The 25,528-nt window shown below is 40.3% G+C and overlaps 1 protein-coding gene across 4 annotated transcripts in view; it reads right to left on the bottom strand.

Moving 5' to 3' along the window:
• POC1A (POC1 centriolar protein A) overlaps positions 1–25,528 on the bottom strand; it is a 111,092-nt gene that overhangs the window by 80,847 nt on the left and 4,717 nt on the right. For 3 of the 4 annotated variants that reach the window (XR_010589119.1, XM_065551303.1, XM_065551302.1), the window contains exons 4-7: positions 19,976–20,155; positions 12,654–12,761; positions 11,006–11,121; positions 2,836–2,969 (exon numbers count right to left, since the gene is read on the bottom strand). Coding sequence is in view for 3 of the 4 variants with exons in the window: in XM_065551303.1 (XP_065407375.1) it covers positions 2,836–2,969; positions 11,006–11,121; positions 12,654–12,761; positions 19,976–20,155 (538 nt within the window). In the remaining variant the exon portion in view is untranslated. The remainder of the gene's footprint in view (positions 1–2,835; positions 2,970–11,005; positions 11,122–12,653; positions 12,762–19,975; positions 20,156–25,528) is intronic. The other variant, XM_065551304.1, reaches the window with a different exon arrangement.

Here is a 25,528-nt window from a genome sequence, read left to right on the forward strand (position 1 = left end):
TATTTACATTTTTCTAATGACTACCCAAGAATGACCTATAAAGGTACTGTAACATTCCGTTCCTGTATGATGAACAAATATCAATGGTGGGCTTGCATACCAAGTCTCATTTGTATGAGAGTGAGTGAAAGTATTTTACAACTTGAAGCACTTAAGAATAAAAATGTGCAGCTACAGCATGATATTTTGCAGCTGCAAGATGTCAGGTCAGAGCTACAAACTCCAGTCTCTCTAATGATCTTTCTGGTATGAGGGGCCAGCTCCATTATAATTAAAGACAGCAATATAAACTTGGCAATTCTCCCTATGTAAACTAGAGCTAATCAGACGGTAACACAAATTCCTGGCACTCCAACAGTTGCGTCAAAGCATATTTGAAGGAACTCAAGTCTTTCTTCTTGAAATTTTCGCTTACGAATAACTGTCCCAGAACAGCAATCAGCTGTCAGAAGAACCACCAAATCTGGACCAGGCATATTCTCCCACACAAACTCACAAGTCAAGAATGTCTTCAGAACAAGCTGTTCATCTGGGTGACTAATATTTCTACAATCTTGCTCATTTAAAAAAAAAAATACATTTGTCTTTTAACACTTCATTTTCAACCACAGTAGTTACTGACACTGACTTAGGAGATGTCTACACTGCCATTAGAAGTGTGACAGCAGCACATGCAGACATCACCGAGCTAGCTTTGAGCTAGCTAGTTCAGGTACCAAAAGCAAAGAAGCTGCACCAGCAGCAGATGGCAGCATGGGCTAGCTGTCCAAGTACATACCCAGGGTCCCAGGCACAGGTGTATAGCCCATGCTGCCATGGCTTCACTGCTACTGTTACTTAAACTAGCTAGATCAAAGCTAGCTTGGACAGATGTACACTTGCTGTATCTCTGTCACTGGGGCGGTACAGACAGCTGTGTTAAGGTTAGAGAGGAAGGGGTAAAGACACAATACATATCACATATAACTTTTTCACCCCCCCAAAAAGAGTGTGTTAAAATCAGCCTCTAAATCAACATAGTAGATTTTATAAGGTTGAGGAAATCAACCCAGGGCCAGAACAGGTCTGTTGAACCAGACCCTAAGTTAATACACTACTAAGATTGCACAAGAATGTTTGATTTTTAGAAAAATTGCTCTCTCATCCCCACCTCCTTCCATTACTCCCTAATTGGAGGACCTAACGTGTTGCAATGCAGACTGTAGCAGTCCATCACTGGAGAAGAGTTTCCAGCTATTGCTAAAATAAGGTAACAAGGAATGCTGGAATCAAGCAGAAGATGAGAGGTATGTCTGATTGACCTAGACCAGACTCAAAACTGAATGACTTGTATGTCTGTGTCCATATGTATCCAATGCAAAATGGTTATTCCCACATCTGACTAGCTGATTCAAGAAGAATCTAATCATTTCTTTAAAATATAGCCTCAATCCACATAAAACTACAAATGAAGTCTCCTCTAGTACTGCACAATGCAGAGTTTAAGGACTCTCAGCTATTCACTACCTTTTCAGTTCTGGAGCTACTCCAGGCCAAGGTCAAACTCTCTCATTTATGCAACCACATGGCGGCGGCAGCGGCGGGGTGGTGGGGGGGAAGGGGAGAAAAGAGGGAGGTAGAAAAAAAAAAAAAAGTGTGTAGAAATCAGGCTCAGGCTCCTAATAAATACGTTCATCATTTACTAAAAAGACACTCCTCCTCCCTCTGCTCCCCCCTTCTCCTGCTTTCAAACTAGGACTCACTATAAAAGGCACAAAGCCCCCTTCCAGTAAATAATTAATGCCCTTGCTCCCCTTAACTGTTAAGTATGAAAGAAAGCAGAGGTGTGTGTGTGTGTGTTTTTACATGTCCTGTATTTAGCAGATAGCTCGGTTTTGTATTTCATGTAACTCACCCCTCTATACAGCTTCAGGCTAGGGTCTTCAAAATGGGGCCTACAAGAGCTGGGCTTCCAAGTGGGGCTACAAAAGCCCAAAGCCCTTTGACTTTGGAAGTCCCAGCCCTCAGCCAATAAGGATACTGTTGGGTTAAAATTTAAGTTGTCACTATCATCATGTTCATCATCATCTTGCAAAAGAATATTTTAGAACTTGTTTGCTTTTCATTATTCATGCCTTTGCTGCCTCACTCAGCTTGGACAGTAAAATTAGACTATTTATTTGGATTTAACATTTAAAAAACACAAGAACTCCAAGCACTCTGAATATAATTAGACCTACCGCAACAAAACACCCAGCAGCATAAATACTAGAATACAAATAAGTTAACTCTGCCAATCAGGAATATTAAGTAATCAAATGAAGATAAGTTAACTTAGGCAGCTGCCAAAATGGGAGGACTCCAGAAAAGCTCTCACCCCCAAATCACACCCAGGAACATACCCCTCCTTGTTCCCAGAAACCCTATCAGACAAAGTAACTAGTCTGTGTATAGAGCCAATTTCCAATATTGATCCCCATGTATTAGCACTTTTTATTTCAGTAGCCGACTCTCAAGGAAAGATTGTTTTTAAATTGTGAGAACTTATTTTGTAAAACAATTTTAAAGCCAAATCTAGAACTGAGCTGTATACGGTCTCCCTTTTTTTCTTCCTTATGAAAGCAGTACCTTAGATTAATAAGTTACATTTCTTGTCATGTTTTCTCTACATTTCCTCCACCACCACCACCAATGAAATTTCAGGTTTAATTAAAAATCCAATCAAGGAACCTTAAGCATTATAGGCCGAGAGAACTGAAGCCTAACACTTGACTCAACATCATTTCTCTGTCAATCTGCTGAGTCCACGTGCTTTACGCATTACTTTACAAAAGTAATACTGAAGATTCTCCTCACCTGATGACCATGAAGAGTATACAGCAGCCTTCCTTCTAGTAAATCCAGAATTTTAAGGGTTGAATCATTGGAGGCAGTAATGAGGTAGTTTCCAGAGGGGTGAAAGGAAAGACAGTTTACCACAGCACTGTGCACTAGGGAAGAAAAATAAATAAATTATATATATACATATACACACACACACACCCCACCCAACGTCTAAAACCTATTTACACAATAAGTCGTCGTCCCTGTCCCCATCCCCGTCCCACACACACACACACCCTCCAATACTCTGTTATAATATGTTTAATGTGTTTTCTGATCATAATTTTCACATTATGCAGGAACTCTTTTCAAAGCATTCTACAATGAGGGTCATATTCAAGTCTGGGGAAGAGTAAGTTTTGCCAGTTACTCCAAAGCCCGGTTTGGCCCTATGCATTTTAGGTTTAAACCAGAAATTTGATCTGTACACCAAGGTCTTCTCTTACCAGTGAAAAGGGATTCTGAGTCAAAACTGAATATAAAACATTTTTCCACCGAGGCTCTACTTTTCTCAAATTCTAAGCCATCTTAAAATGAAGGCAAAACCTCAAAGCCTGCATCTCAGGGAGAATGTTAAGTAACACTTTTGTGGAAAAAAGAAAAAAAAAATATGGAAAGTGGTTTTGTTTTGACTTGAAATTTTAACATAAGTGGCGTCTTCCTCCAAAATCTGCAGTCTTAGTTTAAGACACTTTGTAACAGAAGTACCAGCCATCTTGAAAACATATGTTTGATAGCGGCCCTATTTGAAGGTCTAGCATGAGATGTCTTTATAGTTTCAACAAAACTCACCAGGACATTGAAAGTTTGTTAAAACAGTAAGCAGTATTTGGGGATTTTTAATTTTGATACATGCATGTCCAGTGATACAAGCCTTTCTACATGGGGACAGAGCCTAAGAGCAGTACTTAGAAGAATTAAAAAAAAACTTCAGGAAAAGTTGAATTAATCTTCTGAATAGCATTTTTTTTTCAAACCTTCTGCAACAAAATGATCTCCTTATATTTATGTATTATAGCATAAATATGCTATTGAGCATATTTATTTGTGGGAACATATAGTACTTCACATAATGTACAACTGCTTATGCATATGTGATATTACACGATACTAGTAACCACCACTTAAAGATGTTTTGAATATGAAGTCTAATTTGTCTCTTAGTTACACTATCTGGCTCCAAAATGTTCTAGTGCCTTGAATTTATGCTTTATTATAAAAAGAGACAAAGACTAAATTCTTAGTTTTTATTTCAATCCAAGTTGCACATTAAACTTACCTAGTCTTACTACAAATGCACATAACACTTTGCATTATCATTAGATTGTAAAATCTGAAATAATCTTGTTAAGTTAACACAAAATGTAGATATTTCCCCTTAAACATTATTAACAGTTCTCACATCATCAACAATTCTTTAAGAGTCTTTCAAAAACTATGCAAAAGAAGATTTTTAATCCAACCCAGGTAACCTGGAAATGATTACTGCCTCAGGTAAACACTTAACCTTCTCATGTAATTGAAATAATGAATTTAATGCCATCATGTACATTACTTTCCCAACTGGTGGGCAGTGGGGGGGAGGGGGAAAAACACAAACATTTCTGGAGACAAACTGATCCAGAGATCAAAAATAGAACAAATTTTTACTATAGATATTTTAGTTTGGCTCATGTCACAAGAATAGGGTTGTTAGTACAAGAACCCATCACAATGGGATAATATTTCACCAATAATTTTCTACTGCTAATGAAATGTATATACCTCCACACTCAGATCTATTATCCCCCACTCCATATACCCATTCAGTTAATGGACGTACATGTATTTTATCAAAGGAATAAGTTTCAGAACAGAATACTTTGACCAGAAATATGGTAGCCAACAGTGGATCCTTGGAAGCCCGGGACAGGAAATGAACTACTTCCAACTTCAACAAAGAGCATGGGAACTTTCTAGGATGGAAGGAAACCATACAAACCCCACAGACAGGTCGAGACCAAGCTTTGTAGGCAGCCACAGCTTTGGTGCCCAAGTACTTCTTGGCAACCTAAGCTCAGAGAAAGTTCCATCTGTCCTCCTCTGCCATCAATTATTGCTATTTATTATCTGTACTACCTTAGTGACTACGGACCAACTCATAGATCAGGAAAAAGAAGAACAGGTACTCTGAAACCTGTCATAGATCAGGGACACCACTGTTCTAGGCATTTACAAACACAGAACAAAAAGATGGATTGTAAGCCTCTTGGGGCAGGGACCAAGTATAAAATGAGACGACAGATGGATATAGACAGAGGGAGGAATACTAACGATGAGGCAATACTGGTCAGCATTACAGGCAGTGGTCTCAGCAAACTAGCAGCATAATCATGGTCAAGTTTTTTGTAGGCTTCACAGCAAAGGAGTTTTGAGGAGGGATTTAAAGGTGGATGATGAAGTAGCTTTGCAGATACTAATGGGGAACACCTCTCAAGCATATCTGTCAGCATAGGAGAAAGCATACCAGATGTTTGAGAAGCTAACAAGTGAGTAGTAGGAGCTGGGATCATGGGCCAGTAGGAGGTGATCATCAATAGCTCAACTGCTTCCCATACCAGCTCCCACACCTCAAGAGATACTTAACACCACCACCACCTCCTCCAAACCACTCACACTGAACTTGACAGCAAGAACTGTGATCCAACTCTATTTAATGCTGCAACTAGTGATACCAATAAATGGTAGAGGCAACAGGGGAAAGAGGAAGCCCCGTCACTGACTTGTCTATTTGCCATTCAAGGCTTAGAAGCGTGTATGGCCAATATTAGAGAGACAAGGTATCTCTCCAATATCCTGGGACCAACATGGTTACAACTACACTGCACATAGCCAATATCAACAGCCATTTATGATTAGGCCAGTACTAAGGTCATATGCACATCTCTTTTTGCAGATTTATCCTCTAAAATTGAGTCTCTGCAGTCTATAGGGTGAACGGTATAGTACTATAAGTACTGTGAACAAAATGTAAAGCATGAACTGTGACAATGGTGAGCCCATGGAGTACCAGAGATTAGTTAATACTATTTTAGCAGCCATTGACTAGAATATAAATTAAGATGGCCATAACATAACCTCAATAAAGGTGGTTTCCATTGTACATCTATTGTTCTATATTTTTCATCGTTTCTTTGTTCTTGATCAACTGTTCTAATAAAAAATATAGTCATCATGTTACCAAAAAAAAATAAAATAATAATAATGTGTAGGGCTGTTCCAGTAGACTAATGTAAGCACAATGTGAACTGTCAAGTATCAGGGGGGTAGCCGTGTTAGTCTGTATCTACAAAAACAACAAGGAGTCTGGTGGCACCTTAAAGACTAACAGATTTATTTGGGCATAAGCTTTCGTGAGTAAAAACCTCACTTCTTCGGATGCAGTGAGGTTTTTACTCAAGAAAGCTTATGCCCAAATAAATCTGTTAGTCTTTAATGTGAACTGACAAACTTTGGGCACTGCAGAGCCAGCAGAGTTTGCTGCTAAAGTACTGTAATCTGGGATCACCCCTGATCTGATGGCTTACTCACAGATTCATGACTTAAAAAAAAAAATAAATAAATAATGGGAAAAAACGAAGGAAATCCAAAGGATTCTAAACTACTATTAGTAATACAACCTCTGTTCTCCCCTGCTGCAAATGATGCCTCCCCCTCCCCATACCAAAATTTTAAACAAAAAACAAATGTGGAAAACAAATATTTTGGCAATGCACAATGTGATCAGGATGATTGCCCAGGGTACTTAACTCTATGAAATCTGCATTGCACTATTTTTTGTGACCTAAAATGTACAATGTGATATAGTAATTTATTCCATACGTAATAAGTATAAATGGAATAAATTACTATCAACCTTTATTATTATTTGTATTGTGGTACCACCTAGGAGCCCCAGCCATGGACCAGACTCCATTGTGCTAGATGCAAATAAACACAGAACAAAAAAAGTTGATCCCTGCCTCCAAGTGGCTCATATAGCATTAATCTAGTCCCCTAAATTATTCTGTTACTAGCCAGAACCCCCAAAGACATTTCTATTGACATCTCTGAGACTAATGCGAAATAACCAAGTACAAAGACAGATGGCGGACATGGAAAATGTCTTTCATTAGGCTACCTCTAATTATTTATGCACTTGCTGTAACTAGACTGGTAAGAGATGTCACTATAACCTTATCCTGCTACCTAGAAGAGTAGTGCGTCACACCTAATACACAACGGCTTCACACTAATAAAATGTTATGTCTGAGTAAATTCAGATAGTCATTCTGAAGAGTCCACTATTTACTCTTCCTAGATAATGAGGAATTGAAGGTTAAGTCATATCACTGGGATGCTAGTTTTCCTTATTTTGCAATATGGCATCAGATTTGCCCCACACAACAGGTCTGAACATATTAGTGAATTTCATACCAGTAATACGGCTATACAGACTTTTTATGGTTGATTTCCTGTACAGGAGTACTCTTCTCAGTGTAGTGGGTAAACCGTTCATTTGTCTGCTCATTGAGTATGTCCAGGTTATTTATAAGTTAGTTTATTGAGACACACTATAGAAAAGCAGAAAACAAATTGTAAAACCTTTAACTATCATTTACAAATGTTGCAGTTGGAACAAAGTCATGGCAACAACAACAACAGACTAATCAGTGGTTGGGTAACAACCACAGCATTATTCACCTCTCTATCGGGGGGAAAAAACACTACTTATCAATTACAGCTCTTTAATCAATCCAATTTGACTCTTAAAATGGATTCCCTTGAAAATCAAACAAACGTGTCAGTTTCTTAACATGATTATATATTGAAGGAAAAGATGCCCTCTAGTGGAATTTAGTGATTTCATGGTTCTGTTCTTCTAAAAATATAATTTCATTTTCAAATGTGCGATATCTGTAACTTCTATCTAAATCATATGAATTAGGTATATAAATCCTTATGCAAGAAAGAGAGATACCCATTTGTATCTGCAAAGCAACTGGCATGACTTCACTGTGCTAATAACCATTGCAAGTTATTAGTTTTAATTTATTATTTCAATCTGAAAGTTTGGTGTCTAATTAGGATTTATGCAGTAGCTGGTTTTACAAGATTTCAATAACAAAAGTGTAACAATAAAATGCCACTCAGGAAAAAGATACAGTTAAAATTCCAAGAGACAAAAATAATCCTGGCAGTCAAATGGCAACTAAGCCACACTGGACCCAGACAATTTAATCTCTCTAAATCATAAGCAGGAAGAGATCACTGTAGAGCCAAATAATGGTGTGGCTGGAAACACATGATGTATATCCTGCCACTGCATAAAAGCTGATAAGTAGTTTCAGATTGCCCTTTACCCTAGTTTAAGGATTTAAAAATTTATGCCTGTTTTAACAGCAGAGGTTTTATACCCATTTCCAAGTTTCACTAATACTCACACAGTTTGGAGTAAGCACTTCTCTCAATACACAGACAACTTTGCTAGTGGAGTTGTGGCCATCAGAAAGAATATACCCCCTTTACCTCAGACATTCATATTTGGTTTGTGTTGAAATTCTTGGTTACAACTATAGTGTAACCAATAATATGGTGACATGCATGCACCATCCACAAGCATTCTGCACTGCACCTCTTCTAGAAGGTCTTTGTTTCCCTTAACATATGTTCATCAACATAACTGTTGATACATTGGAAAGGGCTCACAGAAGAGCCCAATAACAATTAAAGGATTGGAAAACATGCCTTATAGTGGAAGACTCAAGGAGTTCTATCTGTTTAGCTTAAAGAAAAAGTTAGGAGGGGACTTCACATTTAATAAGTATCAACATGGGAAACAGAAATTTAATAGAGGGCTCTTGATTCTAGCAAGCAAAGGTATAATGTGATCAAATGGCTGGAAGTTGAAGCTAGACAAATTCAGACTAGAAATAAGGTGCAATATTTTAACACAGAGTAATTAATCATAGGCACAACTTATCAAGGGTTGTGGTGGATTCTTCATCACTAGACATTTTAAAAATCACAACTGGATGTTTTCCTAAGAGATGTGTGTGATGCTCTGTACCTCAGGGGAACACCCTATACCCCCATGTTCATCTTTATAAAATGATTGTGTGGTATCCAATGCACAGTTTGTCACGTTGGGTGTCTTCGGAAGGGCATGATGCACTGAGCCTGGCTGTTACAATGATGTTATAGTAATTGTTACAGTAAGGTTATAGGTTATAATTTCATGTATATAGTTATGAGGCTGAAAACTTATCCTCGTGGCTTAAAGCAAGCCCGGGCAAAAACTCTCCAAGAACAGAGAGGCAGTTCACACCTCATCAGGGCATGCATGGGACAAACCCAGCCCAGCCTCACAGGAACAAAGGACGCTGGCCTAGGCAACAACAAAAGAATCTGTTAGACTCTTGAGTGAGTCACCCCCCTTCCTTTGGGTCAGTTTGGAAATGCAATGAGTTAATGCTCAACTGACTCTGAAGGGAGGCGGGGGCAAAGCCAAGAGGGAAGAAAGGACATGATAAAAGGGAGAGACATTTGCCATGCTCTCTCTCTCTCCCCCACCTACATCTACAGACACCACACCAAGCGACTGAAGTGCTGATCAAAGGGGAGAGCCTGGCTGAAGAGCAATCAGCCAGCCTGTGGTGAGAAGCATCTAAGTTTGTAGGAACGTTGAAAGTGTTAAGATCAGCTTAGAATGCGTTTTGCTTTTATTTCATTTGACCAAATCTGACTTGTTATGCTTTGACTTCTAATCACTTAAAGTCTACCTTTATAATTAATGAATCTGTTTATTCTACCTGAAGCAAGTGTGTTTCGTTCAAAGCGAGTCAGACACTCGCCTTGGGATAACAAGCCTGGTACATATCAATTTCTTCATTAAATTGACGAACTCATAAGCTTGCAACGTCCAGCGGGCGTAACTGGACACTGCAAGATGGAGGTTCCTAGGGTTATGTCTGGGAACAGAGATATTGGCTAGTGTCATTTGGTTGCACAATCCAAGGAGCAGCTTACATGCCAGAGGCTGTGCGTGAACAGCCCAGGAGTGGGGTTCTCACAGCAGAGCAGGGTAAGGCTGGTTCCCAGAGTCAAGGATTGGAGTGACCCAACAGATCACCAGTCCATACAACACCAGAGGGGAACATCACAATATGCTCTAGTGCAAACTGGAATTAATTCAGAGAAGTCCTGTGTCCTATGGCCTGTGTTATACAGGGAGTCACACTAGATGATCACAGGCCTTAAAAATCTATGAACAGTAAAAACAGCTCTATATATGCGTGATTACAGTTCTGAAGTTTGCAAACTGGCTCATTAAAACACTGCCACTAGGAAGGATTATTTACTAAAATGTGGTTAAGCAGGGACATGGTCACTTAACAAATGAGTGCAGCAGTCTCTGAAGGCTAACCCTAGGGACTCTCTCATCACACTTAGACTACGAGGAGAACGTCATGAAGCTTTGAATTTCAGAAACCCTCAGAAAGAAAGGAAGGTAAGTTCTCTTTTTAAGAAAAAAAAAGAACAAACAAAACAAAAAAAACACAGTGCTGCTGTTCACTTGCTTCCTTATGGTACCAAAGGACTATGACAGCCTCAGTGGCCTCTTTGCACACTTCCTGATTTACTATTGAACGTGTTCCTCTCAAAGCATTCATCTGTAACAAGAGTTTAAGCACATGCTTTTAGAGGTAGATATGAAGGAGGAGCTGGCTACTCAGGAGAAGTGACAGGACAGCTTTGCTCTTTTGGCATTGCTACAGCTTTCCACACCTTTCAGCCATATGTTCATTCACTATTTATTAATAATATAGGGAAGCTAGAGAATGATTAGTTCTCCCAGTCTGACTTATGTAAACAGATGCACAAAGCTGAAAACATTGTTGGGTAGGGAGATAGCACAGGCTATATAAAGACCAGAGGTGCCAACAGTTTAATTTAGAGCTGGCAAGTTTTATTTTCAACTTGTAAAGTGAGCAAGAATTCATTGCAAGCAATTTTTTTCCCCCTTTGCCTAGCCTCCTGGGGATCCAGTTATTAGGTTAAACACCACAGTGGAAAAAAACAAAAAACTAACAAAAGAAACAACTCTCTTAGGTCTGTAACTTACCCTGATAATGCTGAAGTAGTCTATTCATCCTAACATCCCACACCTTCACTGTGTTATCTGTACCAGCTGCAGCAATGCATGTACCACTGGGATGAAAATCCACATGATTCACAAACCTATAAAGAAAAATCCAACAGTTTAAACTTGGAGGGATCCCTTACAAGAAGGAGCATTACAGTATGTTAGTGAAATAATATGGGGGCAGGAGGAAATCTGACTTAAAGATGCTAAACACGGCTCAAGTCAACTAACATTTATCTTGTGCTTCTCTCACACCCTTAAGGCAGGATATGATATAGCACTATTTTATATATATTTGTATTAAAAAGAATTTGATGACAATTACATGAGTTTCAGAAGCAAACCTTCTGGAATTTTGTAGATTTAGATGTCTTAACATTAATTTTCAAAAGTTAATATTTAATAGAAGCAATTATTTTTTACTAAGATCACAGGAGTTCTTAATTGGTGCTTATGAGATACAACATGCAGCCATATCCTTTGAACACATTGTTATTTAAAAAAAAAAAAAAAAAAAGTATAAAATCGATCCTTTAAGGTGCTTTGTAACTCTTGCTCCATTGATACAAGCAAGACATCGGATAACAAGAAAACTGACTGCCCTATTAGCATCCTTACATTGCGCCATATTAAGAATACCACCAAGAGCTTATATAGTGTTTTTCATCAAATTCTCAGATCTGTTGTGTGGAGGAACCATGTGTACTAAAAAGGAGTATGAAAAACAACAGTATTGTACCATGACATTAACGAGATCAGAATCAAAGGTCATGACATTAAATACAACCTTAATGACAAATTCAGACGTTATCTTGAAACAAGAGAATTGTATGAAAGGGAAAACAAAAAAGGCAGTATGCAGTTACTGGTCTATTGAGGAGGTGTGTGTCAAATGATGCCATGGAATCAGAACCTAGAAATCATGGGTTCTGGTCTCAATTTGATCATTGACTTGTTCTATAACCTTGGACAAGTCCCTTAATCTTGTGGTGGTTCAGTTTCAACTATAAAATAGGTATAACACTTCCCCACCTCACAGACGACATGTAGGAGGTTTGATTAATTTTATGAATGGTTTAGAGAGCCTAGAATGAAAAGTACCGCACAAGTGCAAAGCATTATTGCAAAGACCTTTTAATTATTGAACTTCATTAATTTAGAGCACAATAAAAATAAAGTTTTGGCAAATCTAGTGAAGAGAAGTGAGATTCAAACCTCCTTAAGTTTCCTAGAACTAGAGACAGAGAGAGAGTGTGTGTGTGTGTATGTATATATTGGGGGTGGGAGGAGGCAAGAAGAGATGTGAAAAGTTTCATTTAATGTGGTTTTGTCCTCAGCATAATGTGGCTAAAATGATTTCTAAGAACTGTTCTCATATCTAGGCCACTAGATGGATGTTAAAACATGTTTAGCTTCATTTACACTAACATCCATGTCACTTTCAAGCCCAGCAGTAAGGGATCTGAAAGGAATGGTTGGTGACTAAAGGTCATTTCTGTGTAGCTAGGATCTATGCGATTGTGCAGTCAGTCATGATTTAACCTCTGCCAAACAGTGAAAAAAGTGTGGCAGGCTCAAATAAGACAGCCTTGTGTGTCTTGCCCCTGTGCATTCTACTGGTACTCACCCACCGTGCTCACAAAAAGAATGTATACATTCTCTGCTGGTTTTATCCCATAGTTTGATAGTTTTATCATCGCTTGCAGAAGCTATTAGTCTTCCATCTGGAGAAAATCTAAAATAAATACAGGAGTTATAGCAAAGTTCAGAACTAACAAGAAGCTGGAGGGGATAGACAGTATGGGCTAGATCTGGATACCTTACTCATGGTAGGATGCATCTTAGGGTTTGTCTACAGCAATATTTAGTTCACAGCATGCTGGGACGTAAATCCACCCCACACTAGCCTGCCATGCACTAAATGTCATTGTGGACCCTGCTGTTCTCCAGTGCACTTCGATCTACTCACATTTCAAAGCAGGGTAGATCAAAGTGCACTAGGGAATGGTTAGTGTGTAACAGCAGGGTCCACGGACACTTGGCATATGGTAGATTTACACCCCAGCTTGCCGCAAACTAAATGTTCATGTACACAAGTACTTACTCTTTGAGTAGTCCCACTGATGTCAATACGACTACTTGAGGAGCAAGGGTAGCCGAATGCAGAGCTAAATCTGCAAAGCTGATTTCTATGATTACTGAGAAAAGCAACCTAAAAGGACTGAAATTATTGAACAGCATGCAGATAGATTAAATGACTCTTCAGAAAAAATGGTTAAACTGATTTCAGATCATCTATCCTACTTGTTTTCATTTAAGGCTGTTTCAAGTGCTTCATTTCTAGGCCCTGCTTCGGACAATTTCTAGATTCACTACCAGTAGGAAAGGTAATTTATTTGTCCTCAAAATGACTATATTTCTGGTTAAGGCTGTTAGGAGAAGTTCAAAATAGACAACAGTAACTGTAGAAACACTGTTTGACATTACCAGAAAAGTGCAACCTTAAGCTGCCCTCTCCAACAATGTCACGTAGGCAAGTAGTACCACTGAGATCGACACATCTATTCACATGCATAAATCTTTACAGGATTAAGGCTTTAGGTTGCAATGAAAGAATTACAGCCATGTGTATAACATAATGGGTGTGACGTTGCACTCTATATGATTTTATGAAAATATGCTAATGAGTGTGAATATAATGTAACTGGAATATGCTTCATGCATAAGGTCTCATGTAAGGTATCATTACAAATCTTATAATCTACTGAGTGTGGTCATCCTGTTTGTATGTATCTATCATTCTTGTATCTGACACTAGAAATATGAAATATAACTCTGAGGGCCTACTGTAATTATGCAAAGTGTGGGCCATTAACGGTGGTTTGGAATCTTGATGGCTCTCATCAACCAGGACAATTGACTGTGGATGGCTCTGTTTGCTTGCAGGCCTTCCTGTGAGTCAGGCTGGGAGGAATGAAGGCTTGGGGTCTCACAGGACATGTGACCATGTCACCTGGTACTGAAATCCATCTTAAACCTGGTGCTTTCCCATTTAGAAGGGGGGGGGGGGACCCCAGAGAGGAACAAAGGATTCCCCCCTTGTGCAAAAGTTATATAAGGGAGTGGAACAGAACAAAGGGGGCTGAGAAATCCCCTAGCTACCACCTGAGCTGGAACAAGGGCTGTACCAGGGGAAAGGATTGTGCCCAGACTAGGAAGGCATCCAGTCTGTGATAGAAGCTTATTGAAACATCTCTGAGGGTGAGATTATCTGTAATCACTTTCTTACTGTATTAGGCATAGGCTTGCGTGTTTTATTTTATTTTGCTTGGTAATTCACTTTGCTCTGTCTGTTATTACTTGGAACCACTTAAATCCTACTTTCTGTATTTAATAAAATCACTTTTTACTTAACCCAGAGTATGTATTAATACCTGGGGGAGGGGGGGGGGACAAACAACTGTCCATATCCCTCTATCAGTGTTATAAAGGGCAAACAATTTATGAGTTTACCCTGTATAAGCTTTATACAGGGTAAAATGGATTTATTTGGGGTTTGGACCTCATTGGGAGCTGGGAATCTGAGTGTTAGAGACAGGAACACTTCTTAAGCTGTTTTCAGTTAAGCCTGCAGCGTTTAGGGGACATGGTTCAGACCTGGTCTGGGTTTGCAGCACACAACCATGTCTGGCTCAAACTAGGCAAGGTTCTGGAGTCCCAAGCTGCCAGGAAAAACAGGTTAGAAGTAGTCTCAGCACATCAGTTGGCAAACCCAAAGTGGTTTCTGTGATCCAAGCCGTCACAATGGGGATAAACACTATTTCCGATATCCAATCAGGGTATGAAGAAGTGAAACAGAAGTGCATCAGGGTAAGAAGAAGTGAAATAGGGCTGAAGTAACTAGACAGTTAGCTTTTCTTCTGAACAGAAAACACAAGAATGGCCATACTAGGTCAGACTAATGGTCCATCTAGCCCTGTAGCCTGTCTTCCAACAGCAACCAGTGCCAGATGCTTCAGAGGAAATGAACAGAACAGGGCAATTTATTGAGTGATCCCTGGATGGGGACCTTGTTCTTTTTTTAATCCAGTTATACTTTTGGCCTTCACAACATCCTCTGATAAGTTCCACAGGTTGACATGTATGAAAAAGTACTTCCTTTTATTTGTTTTCAACTTACTGCCTAAAAATTTCATTGACCCCTGATTCTTCCATAAGGTGAAGGAGTAAATAACACTTCCTTATCCACTTTCTCCACACCAAGTCACAATGTTATAGACCTTTATCATATCCCCTCTGAGGTTATAACTTTTCCAAGCTGAAAAGTCCCAGTCTTTTTAATCTCTCCTCCGACAGAAGCTTTTCCATACCCATAATCATTTTTGTTGCCTCTTTCTGTACCTTTTCCAATTCTAATCTCTTTTTTGAAATGGGAAAAGCAAAATTGCACACAAGGTGTGGGAATACCATGGATTTATATAGGGGCATTATGATATTTTCTGTCTGGTTATCTATCCCTTTCCTAATGGTCCATAACATGGTTAGCTTTTTTGACTGCTGCTGCACATTAAGAGGTTTTCAGAGAACTATCCAGAATGACTCCAAGATCTTTCTTGAGTGACATCACCCTGTATAGAACCCATTGTGATATTACACTCCATGTTTTTATGGAAAGATGCTTATGAGTGTGAATATAATGTAACTGGAATATGCTTTATGCAAAAGGTCTCTTGTAAGGTATCATTACAAAGCTTATGATCTACTGAGTGCATTCATCCTATTTGTTTGCATGTATTATTTCTATGTCTGGAGTTAGGAGAATAAGATATAAACTTGTATTACTGAGGTAAATATGTTAAGTGGAAGCCATTAAGGGTGCTTCAGAATCAATGAACTGTGAATGGTTTTGTTTACCTGTAAGCCTTCCTGTGTAAGTGTCTCCCAGCTACTAGGTAATAAAGAAGGAGGTCTTACAGTGACACGAGACCATGTCACCTGGTACTGGAATCTATCTTAAACCTGGTGCTTTTCCATTTAAAAGGAGGAGTGGGAATCCAGGGAGACAAAAGATTCCCACCTTGTGCCAAAGATATATGGGGGGGTGAAAAAGAACAAAGGGGGCTGCCAATCATGAGATTGTTACCACCTGAGCTGGAACTAACAAGAACCGTACCAGGGGAAAGGATTGGACCCATACTAAGAAGGAGTCTAGTCTGTGAAAGAAGCTTATTAGAACATCTGAGGGTGAGATTTACCTGTATTCAGTTTCTTAAACGTATTAGGCTTAGACTTGCGGGTTTTGTTTTATTTTGCTTGGTAACTTACTTTATTCTGTCTGTTATTACTTGAAACCACTTGAGTCTTACTTTTTATACTTAATAAAATCACTTTTGTTCATTAACAAACCCAGAGTAAGTGATTAATAAACTGGGGGAGCAAACAGTTGTGCATCTCTCTCTATCAGTGTTATAGAGAGCAAACAATTTATGAGTTTACTCTGAATACGCTTTATACAGAATAAAAACTGATTTACTTGGGGGCTTGGACCGATTGGGAGCTGGGTGTCTGAGTGCTGGAGACAGGAGTACTTGCTGAGCTGTTTTCAGTTAAGTCTGCAGCTTTGGCAGCATGGTTCAGACCCTGGGTCTGTGTTGCAGCAGGCTCAACAAGACAAGGTTCTGGAGTCCCAAGCCATCAGAGAAAATGGGCTCAGAGATAGTTTCAGCACATCAGGTGACAGTCCCAAGGGGGTCTCTGTGACAGAACCAGTCACACCCATCATTTTGTATGTATGGTTAGGATTGTGTTATCCAGTGTGCATTACTTTGAATTTATCAACATTGAATTTTATCTGCTATTTTGTTGCCCAGTCACCCAGTTTTTTAAGATCCTTCTGTAACTCTTCACAGTCTGCTTTGGACTTGGTTATCTTGAGTAATTTTGTATTGTCTGCAACCATTGCCACCTCACTGTTAACCCCTTTTTCCAGATCATTTATGTAGGTGTTGAACAGCACCAGTCCCAGTACAGATTCTTGGGCAACCCAGTCATTTACCTCTCTCCAGTCTGAAAACTGACTGTTTATTCCTACCCTTTCTTTCCTATCTTTTAACCAGTTACTGATCCATGAAAGGACCTTCCCTCTTATACCATGACTGTTTACTTTGCTTAAGAGCCTTTGGTGAGAGACCTTGTCAAAGCATTTCTGAAAGTCCAAGTACACTATATCCACTGGATCACCCTTGTCCACATGTTTGTTGATTCCCTCAAAGAATTCTAATAGATTGGTGAGGCATGATTTCCCTTTACAAAAGCCATGTCAACTCTTCCCCACTATATTGTATTCATCTATGTGTCTGATCATTCTGTTCTTTACTATAGTTTCAACCAATTTTCCTGGTACTGAAGTTAGGTTTACCAGCCTGTAATTGCCAGGATTGCATCTGGAGACTTTTTAAATCATGGGTGTTACATTAGCTATCCTCCAGTCAACTGTACCATGGTCGATTTAAAGGATAAGCTACATACCACAGTTAACAGTTCTGAACTCTTTGGTGAATACCATGTGGTCCTGGTGACTTATTGTTTAATTTATCAAGTTGTTCCAAAACCACCTCTACTGACACCTCAGTCTGACAGTTCCTCAGATGCGTCACCTAAAAAGAATGTCTCAGGTGTGACAATCTCTCTCACATCCTCTGCAGTGAAGACTGAACAAAGAATTCATTTAGGTTCTCCACAATGGCCTAGGCTTCCTAGAATTCTCATTTAGCACCTCCATCATCCACTTGCTCCACTGATTGTTCAGTGGGCTTTGTCCTACTTCTGATGTACTTAAATTTAGCTGTTACTTTTTGTGTTTTTGCTAGCTGCTCTTTAAATTCTTTTTTGGCTGGCCTAATTATATTTTCTGACTTGACAGAATTTATGCTCCTATTTTCCTCAGTGGGATTTGACTTCCAATTTTTAAAGAATGCCTTTTTTCCTCTAACCACCTCTTTCACCCAGTTGTTTAGCCATGGTGGCATTTTTTTGGGTCCTAAAAAAACCCACAACCACACACAGTAAAAGGGTACACATAGTTTAAGCCTATATTATGGTGTTTTTAACGTTTCCATAGAGCTTGCAGGCATCCACTCTTGTGACTGTCCCTTTTAATTTCCTCTTTTTTTCTAGTTCCCTTTTTCAAGTTAAGTCAGTGGTTCTCAAACAGGGAGTCATGAAGCTATTAAATGGGGGGGTTGCAAACTGTCAGCCACCACCGCCAAACCGTACTTTGCCTCCAGCATTTATAATAGTGTTAAATATAAAAGTGTATTTTAATGGGGGGGGAGGGGTGTCACACTCAGAGACTTGCTGTGTGAAAGGGGTCACCAATGCAAAAGTTTGAGAACCACGGAGTTAAATGCTACTGTGGTCAGTTTCATGGGCATTCCGCCCCCCCACAAAGTATGTTAAATTTAATTACATTATGGTCACTATTACTGAGTGGTTCAGCTATATTCACCTCTACGACCAGATCCTGTGCACCATTTAGGACTAAATCAAGAATTGCCTCTCCCTTTGTGGGTTCTACGACTAGCTACTCCAAGAAGCAAATCATTAGCGGTGTCTACAAACATTTATCTCTGCATCCCATCCTGAGATAACACATACCCACTCAACATGGGAACAGATGAAATCCCCCATTATTACGGGGTTTTCTGTTTTTTGTAGCCTCTCTAATCTCCCTGAGCATTTCACAATCACCCTTATCATCTTGATCAGGTTGCCAGCAGTATACTCCTACTGCTATAGTCTTATTATTCAAGCACGCAATTTCCATCCATAGAAATTCTATTATACTGTTTGATTCATTTAAGATTGTTACTATAATTGACTTTATGCTTTTATACCCCCACATATACTGCCACTCCCCCACCAGTAAGACCTACTCTATCATTCCTATATTTTCTGTACAGTGGTTTTACCATGTCCTATAGCGGAACAATGGCAAAGTTCCCATGATGCCTATTATATCAATATCCTCATTTAATACCTCAAGTTCAACCATCTTACTATTTAGACTTCTTGTATTTGTATACAAGCATTTATAAAGTTTGTCAATATTTAGTTATCTGCCTTTCTTTGACTGTTTCTCTTCAGTTCCTACCTACTTCATCAACTTCTATCATCTTCTCTTTATTAGACTAGATAGTGTCCACTTTAATAAATCCTCCCCGCAGGGATGGGTCTGTCCAAACGGTGTGCACCTTCATACCTGTTGGCTTTCCCCCAGTCCTAGTTTAAAAACTCCACTACAAGCTTTTTAATTTTACATGCCAGAAATCTCGTTCCATATTGGTTTAGGTGGAGCCAGTCCTTCCTGCATCGGCTCCTCCTTTCCCAAAAGATTCCCCAGTTTCTAATAAACCTAAATCCGTCCTCCCGACACCACAGTCTCAGCCGGTATTGAGACCCTGCTGTTTGACTATCAAACTGGTGCTGCACATAGAACTGGAAGCATTTTAGAGAATGCCATCATGGAGGACTTAAAAATATCTATATCTATCTTACCTACTGCCCTAAATTCAGCCTCCAGGACCTCTCTCCTATCTTTCCCTATGCCGTGTACCATGACTACTGGTTCCTCCCCAGCACTGCATACAAGTCTATCTAGGTATCTCAAGAGGTCTGCAACCTTTGCACCCAGCAGGCAATTCTCCATGCAGTTCTCCCAGTCATCACAAATCCAACTGCTAAAGAAAAAAAGTTTAGATGTTGCATTTACTTGGGGGTTGGGCAACAAGGATATATAGATCTCTATACCTGTTCAAAATTACTTCAGCTCAGGACTGATTTGAAGCATAAGGCTTTTGGTGTTGTTACACCAAAGCCACCTGCTGAATGCACTCTTTGTTTTAAGACATACACCACCACCACTGTTTTTTGCCAGCAGGTTGTACTTACTTGGCACAGCGAACCCAGTTTATGTGCTGGTTCAAGGAAAAGAGAAATTTCTGTCTGTGAACTGTCCATACTTTGACTGTTTTGTCATCAGAAGCTGTAACCAAGGACTGTCCATCACTGGAGAACTGAACGCTTCTTACAGTTGCCGTATGAGCCTTGAACACAGTAGATTCTCCTTTACTGGGTAGAAAAAAAGAGTGAATGATTTTTTTAAGTTGCACAAGAGGCTAAGACACTATGTTCTAAACAGCCTGAAGCTTGTGTACACTAGACAGTGTTTCTAACCACTATTTCTATGGGTACCATATACATTTATGTTAGGAGGAAGTTGTTGACCTATCCTGAGCAGACAAGTGTTTAGGAACAATACAAAACATCGCACTAAAAGAAACTGCTCTGTTTGATTTTAGTTACTGGAGCCCATCCTAACTTGAGACAGTTTATGTTTGTGTTGTCTATAAAGAGGTAAGAAAAAGGACATGTTTTTAATTAGTGTAAATCAAATAGTCTGCTAAGAAGACTGTTTACATCAGTGATGCTCAACCAGTATACAAAGACAAGAACAATAGTGGCTGAAATTCTGGGCTGGCATCAGGTCTTAATTGTCACTGCAACGAGAAAAAAGAAGGGCATAAAGGAGAGTTTCAATTATAGTCAGATAAACCATTGATACCAAAAGGAAGTGTGTCTAATATTTAATCACAAGATAACATTACAGCAAATACTTTTCCTACACAGCATCTTCTGAGAAATACATGACTTACTTTTAATCAGACATACCAGAAGTGGGACAAAGTGAGACCAATTTAAAAACACAAACAAGCTACAGAATTTAATATTAAGTATCATTAGTTCTTCCTCTCGCCAACATTTTCCAAGTAGTGCAGAAGGTATTGTTCTGGAAAACAAATACAAGACTGCAGTACAAAATTCTGAGAATTTCGAGATTCAATAGGTGCCTGGTAGGCTACCAGTCCTGCACCACTCCCTTGTGTAGGGGGGGCGCTAGCCACAGCACAATGCTCAACGATCGAAGAGCTCAAGCCAAGAGCTGAATGAGAGAAGTGGTGGGGTTTTCTCATTAAAGATATTTAATGGACCAGCTCCCAAAGTGCTGGAACTAGAAATCCAGGTTCTGTTACCAGATTCTTGAACCCTTGAATTCTAAGAGACATGGGGTGCTGCAGAAGGCATGCACTCAGGCCCTGGGAAGAGAGAGATTTCTCTTATCTTTCAAGAGCAAACCCCCATTTGACTGGCTCCAAAATAAATCCCATCCAGTCCTAATCTGCCAGAAGACTAGTGGCCTCAAGTCTTAAAGGTTGACAAGGGAAAGGGAATTCTGGGTTCTGAAAGCTATATAGAATATCCCCTAGTTTTAAAGAGAGACTATTGGTAACTATTTTTTTTTGCCAACTCAAAAAGCTTCAATTGGCATTTAAATTAAATAATAGTGTGAAGTGGTAAAATTTGTAAACATGGTCCAACAACAAATCTAAGACCCCAATTCTGTAATCTATTCCCTGCAGACAAATTCTGCACCCATATGCAGCCCCAGTTAATTCAAAGGGGGTCCATTTGCTGAGAACAGTTTGCAGGGGCCCCAAGTATTTTACCAAGAGGTCCTTTCTCCATCTAGTGCAGATCTCTGCTTCTTAGAAACACCCCCCACACACACACCCCTTATCCACCAGGGAACTGATTGTAAGAGCTCACTGGTCACTCCTGAGAACCTCACAGGGCATTCAGCAGCCAGCCCTCCCGGGTGAGCCCACCCTTAAATCCCTGATCTTGCCATGCTTGCTTGATAATAAGATAAGGTCTCCAGACACGGTCACAATCATCATTGTAAACGCTCATAATAAGGGTAGAAAAAGTGTCTCATTGAGTTTAAATTCTTTATTTTACTAATTAATTTAAAAAAAAACCCCTGGATTAGAGAACAGGATAAGTGGGATCAAGGAAGATCTGAAGAGGAAGGAATCTCAAAATGGATAAAATCCATGTGTTCAGAGTAAGACATGCAAATGTTAATTTAGTACTGAAAATTTCTGAACTACCTGCCTTCATTTTTAATGAAGTCAAGACCTTCTCACACAGTATAACACTAACAGCAATGCTACTAACCTTCATGTTTTGTTAAGTTACTCAAGACTATCCTTACTGCTTTTTAAGTTCTCCCCTCACTAAAGAGATTGCAGCATATTTGACTACATTTAATCAAGCTGTGAATTTAACACACTAAAGAGACATCTGACTTAATCTTGATATTTTCCTTGAATATAGTTCTAGAAGTTCAGTGACTGATAATACTAAACATACACACAAAACAGTACTGAAAGTTGCTACATAAGGAGCTGCCTCAAGACAGGCACAGGTGGAATAATTCCCTTTCCATTCTAGCTTACTTCTGAAATGGCAACCACACATACAGCTTCAATCACTGAACTAATATTTTCAAGGCACTGAGATTTCATCCAGCACAATTCATTTAAATTCAGCCTCCCCAGAAGATCTAGTCTTTCCACACAATTTACACATTCACTTCCAAGAACTCCAGTAAGTGGTGGTTTTTTTGTTGACTTCATTTTCAGGATTACACATATTAGCAGCCAGGCTCTGGATGCAGAAGAAGAAACTGTCACTCCCTTTTTTCTGTCTAGATGGATGAACAATGAGGTTAAATTTTAATCAAATATAATTTATCTAGTGTCTTTAAATAATACACATATTTTTATAATCAAGTGAGTCATATTTCTTCCAGGGAAGTTCTACTAAACAGAAGTTAACTATAACTGAAATTGCAATCTGCACATTTTCATCCTGCTTCAATGTAAGTGTAGCTTAACTTTATCCAATTTCACTGTAAAATGGATCTATTGTACAGCCATGGTGTCATTATGAAGGTACAATGGCACCTCCATATTAAAAGAAATTGAGATTTGCACTAAAAGCAGGGATTAAACTTGTTATATACGAATAATAGTGCATCTTCCCTAAATGTATTACTCACTCTGAGTACAGAACAAAAATTTAAAGAATTTACAAGAGAGCCTATTAGTTTATGAATAAAAGTTTTTTAAAATGAGTTTTGAGGCTGGGGGGGGCAGCGTAATTTTTTTTATTCTTCTAGCAAATAGATTCTGGATTTTTTAAGATCTGACTCACTTCTAGATTGTAACAAGAACTAGGGCACAGGCTAATTTAGGCTTACTGTGTTAGCAAAAAAAATTAATACAATTACTGAGCCATAAAACATTCCAACAAAAATAGAAATGATTAATTTTATAATATCTTCCCTGCTTCCTGGGCTGCTGTGTTTAGTTTCAATTGCTAAAGAGTACAAACCAAACACCAATAAGAGAGACCCACCACGAGTCTGCTTCCCTCTCAGGGCCCAGACTCACTATTTCTTTATAGTCTTTAAACTAGGGCTACCATATGTCCGGATTTCCCCGGACATGTCCGACTTTTCGGTCTATAAATAGCCGTCCGGGGGGGATTTTTAAAAATCTAAAAATGTCCGGGATTTCCCCCCGGTCAGCTATTTATAGATAGAAAAGCAGCGGCCAAGCGCCGCTGGGCACCCAAAGCCCCTTCCCGGCTCCCCCCATCCCCTGCAGCCTTACCAAGCTATCCGGCACGCAGCTGTCTTCCCCCCCTCCTTCCCTCCCATGAACGCTCCGCCCCCTGCTCCTCCCCCTCCCCTGCTTCCCGCCAATCAGATCTTCGCAGGAAGTCTGAAAAGAAGCAGGGGCAGGCGGGAGGCAGCAGCAGGTAAGCTGGGGCGGGGGGGGGGGCGCTCCGGGCCCCAGCAGCGCCGGCCGAGCACCTCCGGCCCGGCCCCAAGCCCCACAACCCCGGCCGGAGCATAGCACGATTCCTGGGCTCTTTAAAGCCGGCCCTGGTCAGGGGACAGGGAGGGGGGGTTGGATGGGTCGGGAGTTTGGGGGGGGGGGGCTGTCAGGGGGGCAAGGGTGTGGAGAGGGGTCGAGGCAGGCAGGTAGCAGAGGGGGTTGGATGGGTCAGGAGTTCTGGGGGTCCTGTCAGGGGCAGGGAGCAGTTGGATAGGCCATGGGAGTCCCCGGGGGTCTGTCTGGGGGCTGGGGTGTGAATATGGGGTGGGGGTGTGGATAAGGGTCGGGGCAGTCAGGGGACAGGTAGGGTCGTAGGGCGTTCTCAGGAGGGGGCAGTCAGGGGACAGGTAGGGTCGTAGGGCGTTCTCAGGAGGGGGCAGTCAGGGGACAAGAAGCAGGGCGGCTTAGATAAGCGGTGGGGTCCTAGGGGGCCGTTAGTGGCAGGGGTCCCAGGAGGGGGCAGTCAGGGGACAAGGAGCAGGGGGGTTGGGGGTTCTGAGGGAGGCAATCAGGGGGTGGGAAGTGGGAGGGAGTGGATGGGGGCAGGGGCGGGGCTGGGGCAGGGCTCCTCTCCCCCCCCCCAGTGTCCTCTTTTTTGCTTGTGGAAATATGGTAACCCTATTTAAACAGTAGCACTTCCCAGAAAGCCACCCTTCCCCAGCTCTCTGGGCTGGAATCCTCATGCTGGCTACCACATAAAGGGGAAGATCACTTCCCCAATTTAGTGAAAGCGGAGGGAGACATTCTCAGCTCTATAGAGAGGTCCAACAGATGTTACTTGTAGAAAAAGAAAAGTTGCAGACAGAAGCGTGATACGAGTCCATTTTGCACGCACGCCTTTGCCACTTACGGTGTATTTCAGTGGGATGAGTAGTAGATAGGCCTGCTCTGGGCTAACTAACATACTTCGAACATTTTAAAACAGCAGCACAGAGTCTGGATGGTTAGAGGAATGTTAAAAATAACAGTTAGCAGCTGCCAGACAAGCATCTCAAAGCACGTTACAAACATCAAACTAAGTCTTCTAATCTCCCAGTTAGGTAGGCCACCATCACAATTTTAGAAATGACGAAAACTGAGGCACAGAAAGGGTAAGGTCCCATGCAAGTCCATGACAGCATCAAAAATTTAGGTCTCCTAACTTCCAGGCCTTTGTTTTAGCCATATACCATCATTCTGCTATTAATGGGACAGGGAGTTATTAATCTTTAAGTCAACAATTAAAATTTAAAACAAGAGGTCATGAAAAGTCACCCATTGTTTGGTGGACTACAACAAGCAAGTCAGAAATCCAACTCCTAGAACAGATGCCTATATTACAAAAACTGAGCTCTGTATTTGTTAGTGCCAGAGCAAAGCTAAGGACTAATGAGCCATGAAACATGAACTGGGAGGGACACCAGTAGATAACTATTTAAGTACAGTATTACAGCTGTGTCAGGAAGTTTACGCTGATATTGTCTGTGCTGTACCTGTTCTGTAGACAGGATTTCAGTCTCTAGGGCTAACAAGCTGGCATCTTCTTCAGGATGAAATTCACTTTATAGAAGAGTTCTATGCAGAATGGCTGTTGCATCACCTAATATTTTTTCCTTTAGCAAATAACGGATTCCCAACCCCCCACACTGGAGCACTCCCGCCAGTGGAAATCACACACCACAACTTAACATAAAAGAGTTAGGAAGCAGGATATACT

The sequence above is a fragment of the Chrysemys picta genome, chromosome 7, assembly GCF_011386835.1.
Source record: "Chrysemys picta bellii isolate R12L10 chromosome 7, ASM1138683v2, whole genome shotgun sequence".
Classification (NCBI taxonomy): Eukaryota; Metazoa; Chordata; order Testudines; family Emydidae; genus Chrysemys; species Chrysemys picta.